Source organism: Podarcis cretensis (assembly GCF_951804945.1).
Source record: "Podarcis cretensis genome assembly, chromosome: 4".
Classification (NCBI taxonomy): domain Eukaryota; kingdom Metazoa; phylum Chordata; class Lepidosauria; order Squamata; family Lacertidae; genus Podarcis; species Podarcis cretensis.
Window position 1 is genome coordinate 6,260,678 of NC_137173.1, and position 14,487 is coordinate 6,275,164.

The window sequence follows — 14,487 nt, forward strand, 5'->3', positions numbered from 1 at the left end:
CACATGGGGGGAGGAGGGTAGGGACAGCACCATTGCACAAGCTTATGTCCTTGCACAGGGTTTTTGCTGATGGGATTTGATAGGTGAATCCCACCCTGTAGATTTATATCTCTAAATAACACTCAATGGAAGGTAAGCATTTATTGATAAATGCCATTTTGCATTTTCTTTTGCAGGGAGATGAAGGGCTAGACTCATGCATGGCTATGCATCGGGAGGTGAGCTGTAACAGTCACTCAGTATAACTTCCTTGTACTAGCACTGTTTTTCAAACCTTGACTGGATCTGTTAGCAGGGTTAGTAAAGAGTTTAGCTAAGGACGATTTGAAGTTTGCTTAATTTGTCCGCTTTTTGTTGAAGAAACAGAAAATTCTAAGTGGGCGCAAAACCCATTTGCAACTGATGTCACAAAGTTGTATTTCTGCAAAAAGAGCGCATTTTAAAAATATTTATTTATTGCTTTTCATAAATATATTATTTTATTTATTTATTGCAATATAAAATGCTTGCTCTTCAAGCACAATATTCCATTACATTCAGAGCTGTCTTATTGCTGCATTTTGAATATTCTCCACTGCCCCACCCACTCTTTGCATCTCAACTTGCAACTCTGTACAGTGGTACCTCGGGTTACATATGCTTCAGGTTACATACGCTTCAGGTTACAGACTCCGCTAACCCAGAAATAGTACCTCGGGTTAAGAACTTTGCTTCAGGATGAGGACAGAAATCGTGCTCCGACAACGTGGCAGCAGCAGGAGGCCCCATTAGCTAAAGTGGTGCTTCAGGTTAAGAACAGTTTCAGGTTAAGAACAAACATTCGGAACGAATGAAGTACTTAACCCGAGGTACCACTGTAATGGTAGGTCATGACAAGGAGAGGGAAGGCTGGGTAATGAGAGCCTCTTGAAAATGTGTAGAGTGGTCACTTTCTTCCTACGGCTACCATATCAGAAAGTGGAACTCTTTGCAAATTCTTCAAACACCCCACCCCACCAGCTTAGGAGAAGAAAAAGACAACATACTACACACATTTTCCCATAGTGCTCACTAGAAGCTACAAGCTACTTGCTTTTTTCCCCAGGTACAAATTATAAGCATGCTTTTTATTTTATCGATTTGGGTTGCATCCAACGATTCTGCCCAGCACTAAGTCTTCCAGGGAGGGAAGCAATTTCCAGCAATTCTCCCTATCGCTGCTGCCCCCCCTAGGAAGGGGAGGAGGGGAATTGCTGAAAATTATTTCCTTCCCCATTCCGATGACAGAAACCTGTCAATTGAACAAGGTTGTTTGATACAACCCTTCATAGCTCACCTCTCCTGATTTGTCAGACACAAGACTACAACAATTGAACTCTGATAAATATAAAACGGTAAAAGAGGCGCACACACGATGCAATATCCTCTAGGCATGCAAAGGAACAGCACCAGCGCAAGCTTTCGAAAGCCAAAGGAACAGGTTTCTTCTGCTTTTCCAAGAACCAACTTGATGATTTACTGTCATCTCTCCTCTGGAAAAAAGAGAGGAGGAGGCGAGCACCAGAATGCAAAGAAAATTAAAGACCAACACCACCTCTCCTACTGCTTTTTAAAAATTTATTAAGCAGGGTATTCAGCAAAGCGTTAATCAGAGTAGAGTCAGTTAAATAAATGGACACGACTAAGTTAGGCCCGTTAATTTCAATGGGTCTGAGTAAAACTTAGCTGAAGAGCATTCTAAGTTTATATCCTGCCCTTCGTCCCAAAGGAGCCCAGGGTGGCAACTGAACCTGGCGAACAACTACAAGCAGAACAGCTGCCTGCCACTGTGTGTGGCTGAATATGATCCCATCTCCCCACACCCAGGAGCTGAAATATGCAGAATGTTTCAAAGGGCAGCCCCACCTGCAGCACGTACTATAGCCCTGGAACCAATGCAAGGACAAAAGGACCGGAGGCTGAAGAATCAGTAAAGGGGCTGGGACTGATCCTCCCTTCTAGGGAGTCATGATGCTGCTTTTCAGAGCAAGACAAATGGTGCACATATGCTCTCTGGGCTCTTCCGCCATCCAGCAACAGGTTGGATTACCGGTACTTAAGATCAAGGCAATTCAGGTTTTGACCTGAAATAGCCAAGCAAAATATATGTGATGGTGATGATGATGATGATGATGATGATGAATTAAATATGTATACCACCCTTCACCCAAAAATCACAGGATGGTTCACAACATTATAATACAAAATGAGAACACAAAATACATACTAATAAAAATTTAAAAAACCAATAAGCCCCATCCCACTCCCATTATCATCTCGCCCATAACATTTTATTTATGTATAGCCATACTTTCTAAATCAGCATGCATACCCAAAATAAAATTAGCACACGTTAATCTTAAAAAGACCTGAAAGATGTGAAAGTAAGTCTAATTCAACAGAATGGGTCTATCTTTGAAAGATGCAAATTATTTCTACGTGAAAATTAGTGATGTGGGTGGAAGGTTTTCCAAGATGCGGAGTTTTCCAGTGCTTATTTTTTCTGCAGAAAATTTTCCATTAATAAGTTCAGCTTTAACCATGAATGGATGCTGTCAGGGAATTGCCATCAGAGCAAGAAACGGAGGCAGGGCTCCCGAGCGATGCCGGAGAGGGGACGAACAGGGGGGAAGGATTTCAACGTAACACCCATAGAGCAGAGAGGGAGATGGAGGAATTGGTGACAGGGCTCCAAGACCCTTCTCCCGAATCTAGTGGAGAGAGCGCTGGGACGCCCCTGCCTTCCCCTTACTTGCGCAGACGCGTTCCGCGCAGAGAACATAGGCGGAGACTCGGGGTCAAACAGCTTCTATGCTGGAAGAGATTCAAGAGACGCCCACTCTCGGATTCTGCAAGTGACTAACAGGTCACGGAGGGCGAGCTCCGACCCTAAGCATGGTTGGGCAAGCAAAATAACTGAACTGAAGTAAAGTTACGCACAAGTACCCCCTCACACCCATTACAGATGCCAAATGCAAAGACACTATTAGGAAAGCTTGGCAGGTTCAAGGTTTTTAGCACTGTTCACTAAACACAAGTAAAATAAACAAGAGTATCAGAATTCTTTTCCAGTGAAACGGTTTCTATGCAAAATTACTATAACATTTTTTTTTCTGGAAAACCCGCAAGCCAGTTAAAATGGTGTAGAGTTTTTCACACTGTAAAATTGCATCCCTATTCTCTAACCAGTCCTTCTGCACCCTGCACGCTATGCTGGAAGTTTTACTGAGCAAGCCAGATTAGATCTTACATCCCTAGGCTGTTATTTTCACAGCCACACAGCACCTGAGCATGCACAATATTGATTCACCAAGCTCCAGCATAACTCTTTGCTCTACACACCACCATCTTCAACAGAAATCAGACATTCACAACGCAAACCAAATGAAGAAAGTTGTTTAGTGTAATCTGAGACACATTTAAGTACCGTATTTTTCGCTCTATAAGACGCACCTAGTTTTTGGAGGAGGAAAACAGGAAAAAAAATATTCTGAATCTCAGAAGACAGAACAGCAAGAGGGGTCTTTGCACAGTGAAAGCAGCAATCCCTCTTGCTGTTCTGGCTTCTGGGATAGCTGCGCAGCCTGCATTCGCTCCATAAGACGCACACACATTTCCCCTTACTTTTTAGGATGGAAAAAGTGATTCTTATAGAGCAAAAAATTCGGTATCTTCTTTATAACACCAGAGAACAAGCTGCAGTTACGCACATATCTCAAATGGTCAGCTTCACAAGAGTACATTTTTTGTATATTTTTAAAACTGAGAAGTGATCTCATTTCTGCAAAATTCCAAGGGCAGTAGCTCAGTAGTAGAGCATTTCTGTTTTGCCTGCAGAAGGTCCCAGGTTCAATCCCTGGTATCTTCAGGTAAGGTTGGAAGAGATGCCTGCCTGCCAGAAACCCTAAAAAGCCACTGTCAATCAGAGTAGACAATGTGGAACTAGATGAACGGCCCGTCTGACTGAGTACTGTATAGGGCTGCTTCCTATGTTCCACTGAGAAGAGCGAGCTGATAAAGATGAGGCAGATCTGTGTTTTTCCACAACTTGAAAAGTTTCCATAGTGGGTGCAGAATCAAAAGCCTGAGATAGGAGCCAAGCAGAGAGAGCCCTGCTGTAAAACAGGGCTAAAAACAAGGGATTAAGCTCTTACACTGTAGACAATCCTGATGTGATTCATATTGTTGTTTCCTAAAACCTTTACAGTGGTACCTCAGGTTACAGACGCTTCAGGTTACACACTCCGCTAACCCAGAAATAGTACCTCGGGTTAATAACTTTGCTTCAGGATGAGAACAGAAATTGCACGGCGGCAGCAGGAGGCCCCATTAGCTAAAAAAGTGGTACCTCAGGTTAAGAACAGTTTCAGGTGAAGAACAGACCTCCAGAACGAATTAAGTTCTTAACCCGAGGTACCACTGTATATAGATTTATATTTGCCTTATCTAAATTCATAGCCAGTCCCCTATAGGACTAATCCCCGTTACAGAGTGTTCGCGCAGACATCCCTGCCCAACTATCCATAAACCTATAAGCCTAAGAATTTGATGTACTGTAAATTATATTCACCTCCTCCTAACTATGGCTCATTAAATATGACAAAATACTAGGCCAGCAAGAAGTTACAAGGAAGCAGCAGTTTTACTGTCTTCATGGACACAGTACATTAAGCTTCAGTTTAATTATATGCCGCTTTCCACAAGAAACTGTGCCCGCAGTGGTTCACAATACGCAATAATTTACCAAAATTATGGCAAAAAAGGTTCCCTGCCATACATTCCTACTTCATAATTCCCCTGACATTCCCAGTGAATTGTGGCAGCAATTAAGCTCTTCAAAACGCAGCTGCCCGAGGTGAAGTGCATTCAGTTGCATTACGTCTACATTTTAGTGGCTTGCTCACCTGGATCAGACCCTGGCGCAGAAATGAACATGCCAAAGATGAAATCCAGGATCACTTGAGCGAGGCTTCAGAGAGCTTGCGTAGAAGCAATCTACAGCCTGTTAACTGATGTGCCAAAATAAATACATGCATGACCTTCATTCCTTACAAGTTTCCATTAAGAACCAGGCCTTGTATGGGTTTTAGTAGGAGGTAAAAAGTCACTTCAAGTTATGCAAATAATAATAATATGAATACACTGTACGTGGTATCCAATTGGGTCATTCTCACAGGAGACACACATAAATCAATTTCAGTGGAATGACTCTGAGAGTGACTGTTAGATATGTAATCCTATAAAATAATTTATCCATGGCAGGTCTAATTCCAAGACCTACAGCCTTATCAACTATGCACATTTATTATGCATGCTTTTTGCTTATGACACCATAAAATATATACAATCAATTTGCTAGATAAATAATACATCCCACTGTAATCAATGGAGTTTATTCCCTGAAAAGTGTGCATATAATTGCAGTTTTAGTCTTACTAGTTAATATATTATTTTGTTTTCTCTCTTTTAGTTGTCAATTTATTTTAAAGTTCTAACATCTTCAAGTCTTCAAAACGCGTTTGTCTTATTCCTAACTCTTAAAAGAAAGCAATATTTATTTCATTGGAAGACAGGCCCAGATACCAAAACACTACAAGCACTTATTCAGCTAAATCAATCTGTTATAGCCGCTTTAAGGTGAAAGTCAAAAATATTAGTTTTGTGCAAGTCTGTGCACGTTCACCCACAACTGAGTCCCACTGTGCTCAATAGGAACTGTTACGGGGGAAAGAGTAGGTGTCTTGCAGACAAGCATCCAGCTACACATCAAGTACCAAGGCCCCAAATAGACCCAATTTTATCAGCATCTTTTAATCCTTTAGCGGCTAGTTTGGTGATGGTTTAGTAAGCTTGTGTGGGGCATGAACACTACTTGCAGTCTTTCCTCCCACTGCAGATGGCAAGCCCAGACCCCTTGATTCCTATTCGAACCATGGCAGGAGCAAAAAGTTAAAGTCTCCCTTCCCCACCACACCGTCCCCACCACAGTGGGTGGATGGGGACACTTGTATTTATATATTTAAAACCCCAAACACTCAAGGGCTAAAAACATAAATAATGTGACTTTTAGTTCGGCCCTGAAAATCAGAGATTCTAGGCTGGCTCCAAGCATCTGGGCAACTCAAGTCAGCTACCTGTGGTACAACTCCTGTAAATAAACTCTACCCACCATAGTTCTAGGTTTCCAAATACTGGACAGAGCTTGATTCTAATTTCTGGAAGTCAAATCCCAAAGAGAAAGGAGACAAGAATGTTCCATGTATTATTATTATTATTATTATTATTATTATTATTATTAAAATTTATATTCTACTATCTGCTTCATAAAACCATTTACAGATAGGTAGCCGTGTTGGTCTGCCATAGTCAAAACAAAATAAAAAAATTCCTTCCAGTAGCACCTTAAAGACCAACTAAGTTAGTTCTTGGTATGAGCTTTCGTGTGCATGCACACTTCTTCAGATACACTGAAACAGAAGTCACCAGACCCTTCTATATAGTGAGAAGGTGGGGAGGGGTATTACTCAGAAGGGTGGTGGGATTGGGTGATTGGCAGATAGCTGTGATGAGCCTGTTGACGACTCTTAAGGACTGCAATAGGTCTTACAGGAAAAAGCAAGGGGTGAGAAGGTGAAAAATGGCTTTGTCATGTATAATGAGATAAGAATCCAATGTCTTTGTTCAGACCAGGTCTCTCCATAGTTTTAAGTTTGGTAATAAGTTGCAATTCAGCAGCTTCTCTTTCCAGTCTATTTCTGAAATTCCTTTGTAATAGAACAGCTACTTTGAGATCTTGTATAGAATTTCCTGGGAGATTGAAGTGTTCTCCCACTGGTTTCTCTGTCTTGTGGTTCCTGATGTAGGATTTATGTCCGTTTATTCTTTGGCGTAAGGTTTGGCCTGTTTGTCCAATATAAGGAGCTGAAGGACACTGTTGGCATTTGATGGCATCAAAAAAAATTTCTTAATTTTTTTTCTTTAATTTTCTCTTTGTAGTATGAGTTTGTAAATTCTTTGTATAAGTGTGTAATTTAAATTAATAAAGATTATTATTTAAAAAAGGAAGACATTATATATATATAATAGCAGGAGGAGGATGCTTGGCTTCAGAAACCAGTTTATTCCAGTCTATGAGACAGAGATACGCATCTCCAAATAAATAGATTTCTCCCCAAACACCCCCAATCAAAACAGGCATAAATACATTTATCAGACTGTGAACCTTTCCCCCAAAAAACGGACAGGGGTGAGTTGAGTGCAAATCCCTTTGCACGCTCTCCTCTTGTGACAAATGGACCACATTTGGTTCTTGGGAAGATGCATCTTGCAGTTGAGCTGAGTGCAGCGGAGAACAGTGTGAGATACATTATAAATGTGATATAACCATGTACTAAACGAAAGCTCATACCAAGAACTAACTTAGTTGGTCTTTAAGGTGCTACTGGAAGGAATTTTTTTATTTTGTTTTGAAAGCAGTAGTGAATTGACAGAATTATGTATGCACTTCTGCTAAAACTAAACTTAAAATCTTACCTAAGAAATCCCAATTTCATGGCCTAGCTTTCACATACATTCAGAGAGAGAGAGAGAAACAGGCGCACACACAACTTGTTTTATTTGTACAAGCTCATCTGTTTCTAGAATAAGATGACATAGGTTGCAAAAAAGTATTTTGACATTTCTCCAAATGTGATATCAATTATCATGTAATGCTCCAAGTCTACACCTCATTCCTGAATAAGAGAAATGTCACAGAGCTTATGTGGGTCACCATGATTACACCTTTAAAGTTACACCTTTATTCCGCTTGATCCAATTAAGCAAAGTAAAGGTAAAGGTAAAGGTACCCCTGCCCGTACGGGCCAGTCTTGACAGACTCTGGGGTTGTGCGCCCATCTCACTCAAGAGGCCAGGGGCCAGCGCTGTCCGGAGACACTTCCGGGTCACGTGGCCAGCGTGACATCGTTGCTCTGGCGAGCCAGAGCCGCACACAGAAACGCCGTTTACCTTCCCGCTGGTAAGCGGTCCCTATTTATCTACTTGCACCCGGAGGTGCTTTCGAACTGCTAGGTTGGCAGGCGCTGGGACCGAGCAGCGGGAGCGCACCCCGCTGCAGGGATTCGAACCGCCTACCTTTCGATCGGCAAGTCCTAGGCGCTGAGGCTTTAACCCACAGCGCCACCTGCGTCCCCTATTAAGCAAAGTACTTCAATTTAAATTGGATGTGAATCTAGCCATTTGCTGATCTCCTGTAACTCAAAGTAATTTCAAGACACAGTAATTTCAAGACATTTAGGAGCACAGGAAACAGCCTTATCCTGGGTTGATTCACTCACCTAGCCCAGAACACCTACTCTGACTTCCAGCATCGCAGCCAGGGCTATTTCACATCACCTGCTACCTGACCCTTTTTTAATCTGGAAATTTTAGGGATTCAACCTGGAATTTTCTGTAAGCAAAACATTTCCTCCATCACTGAACTCCCCCCCCCCACTGTATCTTTCACATTTCAAATGCAGGATGATTATTTTTTTACTAACTTTCCTCACTTATTGTGAGGAATTGGTGGCATGCATTATTAATCACTTGCTACATCCAACCTCAGAGGCAACTGTTCCTAAAAATAGGCCCCAAGCCAATCTGCAGCATCAGTAAGCTGCACAGATAATGAAATATTGATGTATGGCCATTGTTACCAAAAAGAAAAGAAAAAAAAGAGCTGCAGTACTTGGGTACAATTTTGACGTCACATACTGGGGCTCAGGTGCCACCTGCCTCTTTGTAAGATTTTGTATTAACAAAGGAACAATTAAGCTCAAAATGAAGCAATGACCCATGTAGGCTGCCATCTATATCACAAGCCCAGGTTAACTGCTGGAAGTGACAAGAGTGGAAAAACTGAAATATGTGGAATTATGTAAAGCTGTTGAAGAGCATGGAATAAAATGTCGAAACGTGAAAGAGATGCAAGGTTTGGAGAAGCACATTTTTAAATGCCTAGAATTCCCATAGACAACCATAGTCATCTAAGGATATAACTATGGAGCACCTGGAAGCAGTAAAACATGTTAAGCTTCTTTTATATATTGTACACTAAATTTTAGAGTGTAATAATGCACATAGTCACATCAGTCCCATCTGCAGGAAGGCAAGATCACCCTTTTGCAATAACGTAGAAACTGTTGGTCTCCCAAGTTTATTTGAAAAATGCAGACACCAAAATGTCCTCCTTCCCCTTGAAAAAATACATCCGTAGTCCACCTGCAAGATGACATGTTCTTTTCCAATATTTCAGTTTTATTTTTGTGCTAAATATAAAAGCTATTTTACAGAGAACCTTCCAATACTGAGAATTCAAAAAATAAAATTGTCTATTTCCAAATTTCTGATTGTTGCCTTTCAGACAGCTCTCACCCCCTAGACCACTTCACAAGGTTTCCTCTGCACAATGCTAATCAGACTCTGTATGACATCACCAAGCAAGCAAGAAGAGGAAGAGTAAGACATCAGGGAACCAGATCAGCTATAACTGGCCAAAAGACCTACACACTACTGATAACCAAGTACAAAAGCAAATTTGATGCCAGACTGAAATAGCTTCCCGGAGGAAGCAGAACAGTGCAAAACAAAACAAGCAACAAAGCAAAGCCACACAGTTTGCAGCACTGCCTAGTTTAAAAAAAAAAAAAGGAGAGAGAGAAAAGGGAAGTGTCTTAAGACAGTAACACACAAATTGTGACTTGCAAATTAATCTGTATTCTGCAATGTCATACCTTTCCAAGAATGATAGTGTCAAAGGAACTTGTGGGGCACTTACGGCAGAACAGCCCATCCAAGAAAGTTGTTTAAGCTTGGTCTTAGAATTGCACAGCTTTGCAAAAACAAAATGAAATCAAAATAGCAGAGCTGCCCTCTGCTGAAAACAGAAATTTCAGAGCAGGAAAATGCAAAACATCCAGCTCTCAGAAACACTTTCCTTTGTCTACAACATAGATGAGTCACTGCTCTACATTGCATCACTGTTTATTAAGCACTACTGCTTAAGGATAGCAGTACATGGTGCTGAAATAAGGGAGAAGCATCTCTTTTGAAGTGAGGGGATGCCTTAATTTCTTTCTTCCAGAGCCACATGAGCCTCCTACTCAGAGAGGGGCTTCACCCCAATTTTAAACTATGGTCTTCTACCTAATTACATGAACCAGGAGCCCTATTTTAAGGGAACATGAATGCAAAGGTTTGCTGGACACTAAGGAATCCCTCGCAATTTAAATATGAGTAGCCATGTTAGTCGTTTGCAGAGAGACTTTGGCAACTTAAAAGACTTAGCAAATCTATTATGGCGCAAGCTTTTGCAGACTACAGTCTTCAGATGCGTGAAACGTTATGCAGCAGGGCTTCGTTTTTGAGAGAGGCGAGAAATGGCAGAGGCAAGGGAAAACACGCACACCGATCTCGATCGCACATTCACAATTAAAGGCAATCGATAACTGTGTATTTATTGCCAGCGCCGAAAATTCACCTACGCTGCAAAGGAGGGAGATGTGAGTTTCCACGCAGCCTTCCCCCCCCCCCCCCCAGCAAGCCTCTCCAGCACGTTAACGTGCGCACGATTTTCCAGCAGTGCCCAGCGCAGCAAACTCCTATTTCTGGCGTTGGCAAAGCCCTTTCAACTGCACGAGGAGCTAAATGTATACTATCGCCCTCTCTCTCTGGTAGCTACATAGCAGATCCTGGAGGCTTGGTGGGGGGCTATTGGGAAGAAGAGCCCCCCGACCCACCTTGTCCCAGGTCAGCCACTGCCAGATGGCCTTGTCCAGCTGCAGGTCCCCCGTGCTGAAGGTGATGAGCAGGTTCGAGTTGACGTCGCCGGCCTCTCGGTGGTCCCCCATCGCCTCCCCAGGGGTCCCGGTGGGCGCCAGCAGCAGCAGCAGCAGCAGCAGCAGCACTTCGGGCGGTGCAGCGAGGGGCGAGCGTGCAGACGGGCGCTGCTCTCGCAGGCACACGCGTGTGTGTGTGTGTGTGTGTGTATGCGTGTGCAAAGGCTCACCCCCGCCCCCTCCCACGCCCCCACCCCACCTGCTGGCCGGCTGGGTGGGCGGGGCTGCCGCTGGCACGGAGACTGCCCAGCAGCCCAGCCAAGGGCATGGAGGCGCTCACTGCCCCCACCCGGCGGGGGGGGGGGAAGGGCTGGTCCAAAATTGGTCGAGGGGGGGGCGTGGAAGGGAGGAGGGGCCTGTCAATCTCCCCCCATAAGCCCTCAGTCGGTTTTGGGGTGGGGGGAAGCCCCTCCTCTCTCTCACGCACAGAGAGAATTCGCCGGGAGCGGGGAGGCGGCAAATATTTGGGGTGGGGTTGTCGAAAAAAAGGCACCCCTCCCCGTCACGCCCCCCTTTTCAGGCAAAAAGAAGCCCCTTCCCTCACAGGGCGGGAGACCTTCCCCTCGCTTTTCCCTCACGGAGAAGGTGCCCCCACCCCCCTTCAAGTTTCCCCTCAGAGGAGCTGCGCGCGCAACCGAGCGCGCTCGCGAACTTCCAAGGCGCGCGCGCCGAGCCGGCCTCGACCACCGGGCAGCCCGCTGTAAATAAGAGAAAAGACGAGCTGAGCCCCGCCCCCGCCAGGCCCCGCCCAAGGAGTCGACAGGCCCCGCCCCCGCGCTCAACCGCCGCCCGCACGCGCCCAACGGCCGGGCCTTAATAATAATAAGGAGCAGGAGGACGGGGCGGGAACTACCCAAGCCCCGCCCCTCAGGCCAAGTAACGCGCTGCGGCGGCTTGGATTGCGCGCGCAGCTTTCCCTAAGGGGTTGTCCCGAGGGCTGATGGGGCGTGTAGTTTTTTCGCTCTTTTCTCTGTCTCCCACTTGGGGGCGTTTGTGGTCCCTGACAGGTTCCCTTGAGAAATGTGGAATTGTAGAGCTGGAAGCAGGGCCGGATTTAGGTTTGATGAGGCCCTAAGCTCCTGAAGGTAATGGGGCCCTTTCTATGTCCAGCTGTCCTTTGTCAACAAATGGTCGCTGTTTTTTGTGTGGAATATATGCTATATGGTAATTTATGGACCTCATAGGTATCTAAAGCCATTTGCACACGTTGCCCTGCAGCCAGTCCATTCAGAATGTAGGCACCCTATATATAGAAAGGAGCAAACCAGTGATATTTGAGGGAGCAGGCTAGCAGGCGGGGGCCCATGACTTATATCATAGGAGCCGACACAACACAAAACACTGTTGCTGTATGTAGGTTTTATTTTATTTGTTTTTTATCTTATATTTTGGAAATGTGCATCCAGTTGCTTTTTTCGTTACATTTTTGGGGGGGCCCTCAAGAGAGTGGGGCCCTAAGCTATAGCTTGTTTTGTTGTTGTTTAGTCGTGTCCGACTTTGTGACCCCATGGACCAGAGCATGCCAGGCACTCCTGTCTTCCACTGCTTCCCGCAGTTTGGTCAAACTCATGTTTGTAGCTTCGAGAACACTGTCCAACCATCTCGTCCTCTGTCGTCCCCTTCTCCTTGTGCCCTCCATCTTTCCCAACATCAGGGTCTTTTCCAGGGAGTCTTCTCTTCTCATCTGGTAGCCAAAGTATTGGAGCCTCAGCTTCACGATCTGTCCTTCCAGTGAGCACTCAGGGCTGATTTCCTTAGGGATGGATCAGTTTGATCTTCTTGCAGTCCATGGGACTCCCAAGAGTCTCCTCCAGCACCAGAATTCAAAAGCATCAATTCTTCGGAGATCAGCCTTCTTTATGGTCCAGCTCTCACTTCCATACATCACTACTGGGAAAACCAGAGCTTTAACTATACGGACCTTTGTTGGCAAGGTGATGTCTCTGCTTTTTAGGATGCTGTCTAGGTTTGTCTAGCTTGTCTAGCTTATATGTAACTCCGGCACTGGCTGGAAGGGATCCTGAGGTTCAATTATATTCCAGCCATGCAGGAATCTGCAGTCACAGGGAATCAAACCTGTAACCTTGGCGTCATCAGCACCATGCTGTAACCCACTGAGCTGTCAGGGTTGACTGCGTGTCCTGAAGAAGGAGCTTGCATTCTTCTAAGGATTCTTCGCGTGTAGTGCAGGCTACATCTGGAAACCGTCGCAGGGATTCCCGCCGCCTGCTGCTGCCACCAGGCATCTCTTTCACACACCCCTTTTTAATTACCGTATTTTTTGCTCTATAGGACGCACTTTTTCCCCTCCAAAAATGAAGGGGAAATGTGTGTACGCCCTATGGAGCGAATGCAGGCTTTTGCTGAAGCCTGGAGAGTGAGAGGGGTCGGTACGCACCGACCCCTCTCGCTCTCCAGGCTTCAGGCAGCTATCCGCAAGCCTTCAGAGCACTCCAAAGGCTTGCGGATAGTAGCCTGAAGCCTGAAGCCCAGGGAGCGCAGCGCCAACTGTCGCTGCACTCCCCAGACTTCAGAAAGCTATCCGCAAGCCTTCGGAGCATGGCGGGAGTTCCCTCCAGGCTCCGAAGGCTTGCGGGTAGCAGTCTGTTCTGGCGGCTGGGGTCGGGGGAAGCTCAGGGTTCCCCCGTCCCCAGCCCCGCAAGCTCCAGGAGCAGCAGCAAGGTTGCATGCAATCTTGTCGCCTCTCCTGGACCTGTTTTGGGGGCTGGGGTCGGGGGAAGCTCGGGCTTCCCCCGCCCCAGCCCCACGGCTAAAAACGAAGCCACGCACAACCTCTCCCGGCTGGAGAGGTTGCACGTGGCTAAAGAGGAAGCCAAGACAGCCAGCGGGATGGATCCCGCTCACTGTCTTGGCTTTTTTGCTCTTTGGGGCTGGAAGGGGGGTCTTTATTTCCCCCTCTCAAAACTAGGTGCGCCCTATGGAGCGAAAAATACGGTACCTGTTTTGCATTCAAAACAAGCAGCAACCATTGCCAGGAGGGGGAAAGGGAAAGTACAAGTCCGTTAAGTGGCTTGTTGTTCCAGTGAAAGCATCTCGCTGCCGTGCGGCTTAATGATGGATTTCTCATAATAACCCTTCTGTCGTCACACCGCCCTGGTTAGATACCGGCGCTGGAAATTCTTCCCCATCTGCCTTCATTTTCCTTGCTATCTCCCACTTCCGAACTAGCTTCTGGAACAAAATGCGTTTAACAAACTGAACCTATTCATTTGATAGTATGGAGTCTAAAATTAAATTGCACCTGGATGTAAATCGCATTTATTTATTTTATATCTCACTGTTTCCAGCAAGGAGCTGGAGGTGGTGTACCTGGTTCTCTCCCTTATTTAATGCCCACAACAATGCTGTGAGGTAAAAGTAAAGGATCCTAGACAGTTAAGTCCAGTCAAAGGCGACTATGGGGTTGTGGTGCTCATCTCGCTTTCAGCCTGAGGGAGCCGGTGTTTGTCCGCAGATAGCTTTCCGGGTCATGTGGCCAGCAGGACTAAACCGCTTCTGGTGCAACGGGACACCGTGATGGAAACCAGAGCGCACGGAAACGCCGTTTACCTTCCCACCGGAGCGGTACCTA

General features: G+C 45.3%; 2 protein-coding genes across 2 annotated transcripts in view; one reads left to right on the forward strand and one right to left on the reverse strand.

Annotated features, from left to right (window-relative positions):
- PGM2L1 (phosphoglucomutase 2 like 1) overlaps nucleotides 1-11,338 on the reverse strand; it is a 43,668-nt gene extending 32,330 nt beyond the window's left edge. Inside the window, exon 1 of the mRNA XM_079973793.1 lies at nucleotides 10,797-11,338. Coding sequence (XP_079829919.1) covers nucleotides 10,797-10,907 — 111 coding nt within the window. The 5' untranslated portion in view covers nucleotides 10,908-11,338. The remainder of the gene's footprint in view (nucleotides 1-10,796) is intronic.
- A 509-nt stretch (nucleotides 11,339-11,847) lies between these two features.
- Nucleotides 11,848-14,487, forward strand: part of LOC307214660 (maestro heat-like repeat-containing protein family member 7) — a 73,010-nt gene continuing 70,370 nt past the window's right edge. The window contains exon 1 of the mRNA XM_079973468.1: nucleotides 11,848-11,980. The gene's annotated coding sequence lies outside the window, so the exon portion shown is untranslated. The remainder of the gene's footprint in view (nucleotides 11,981-14,487) is intronic.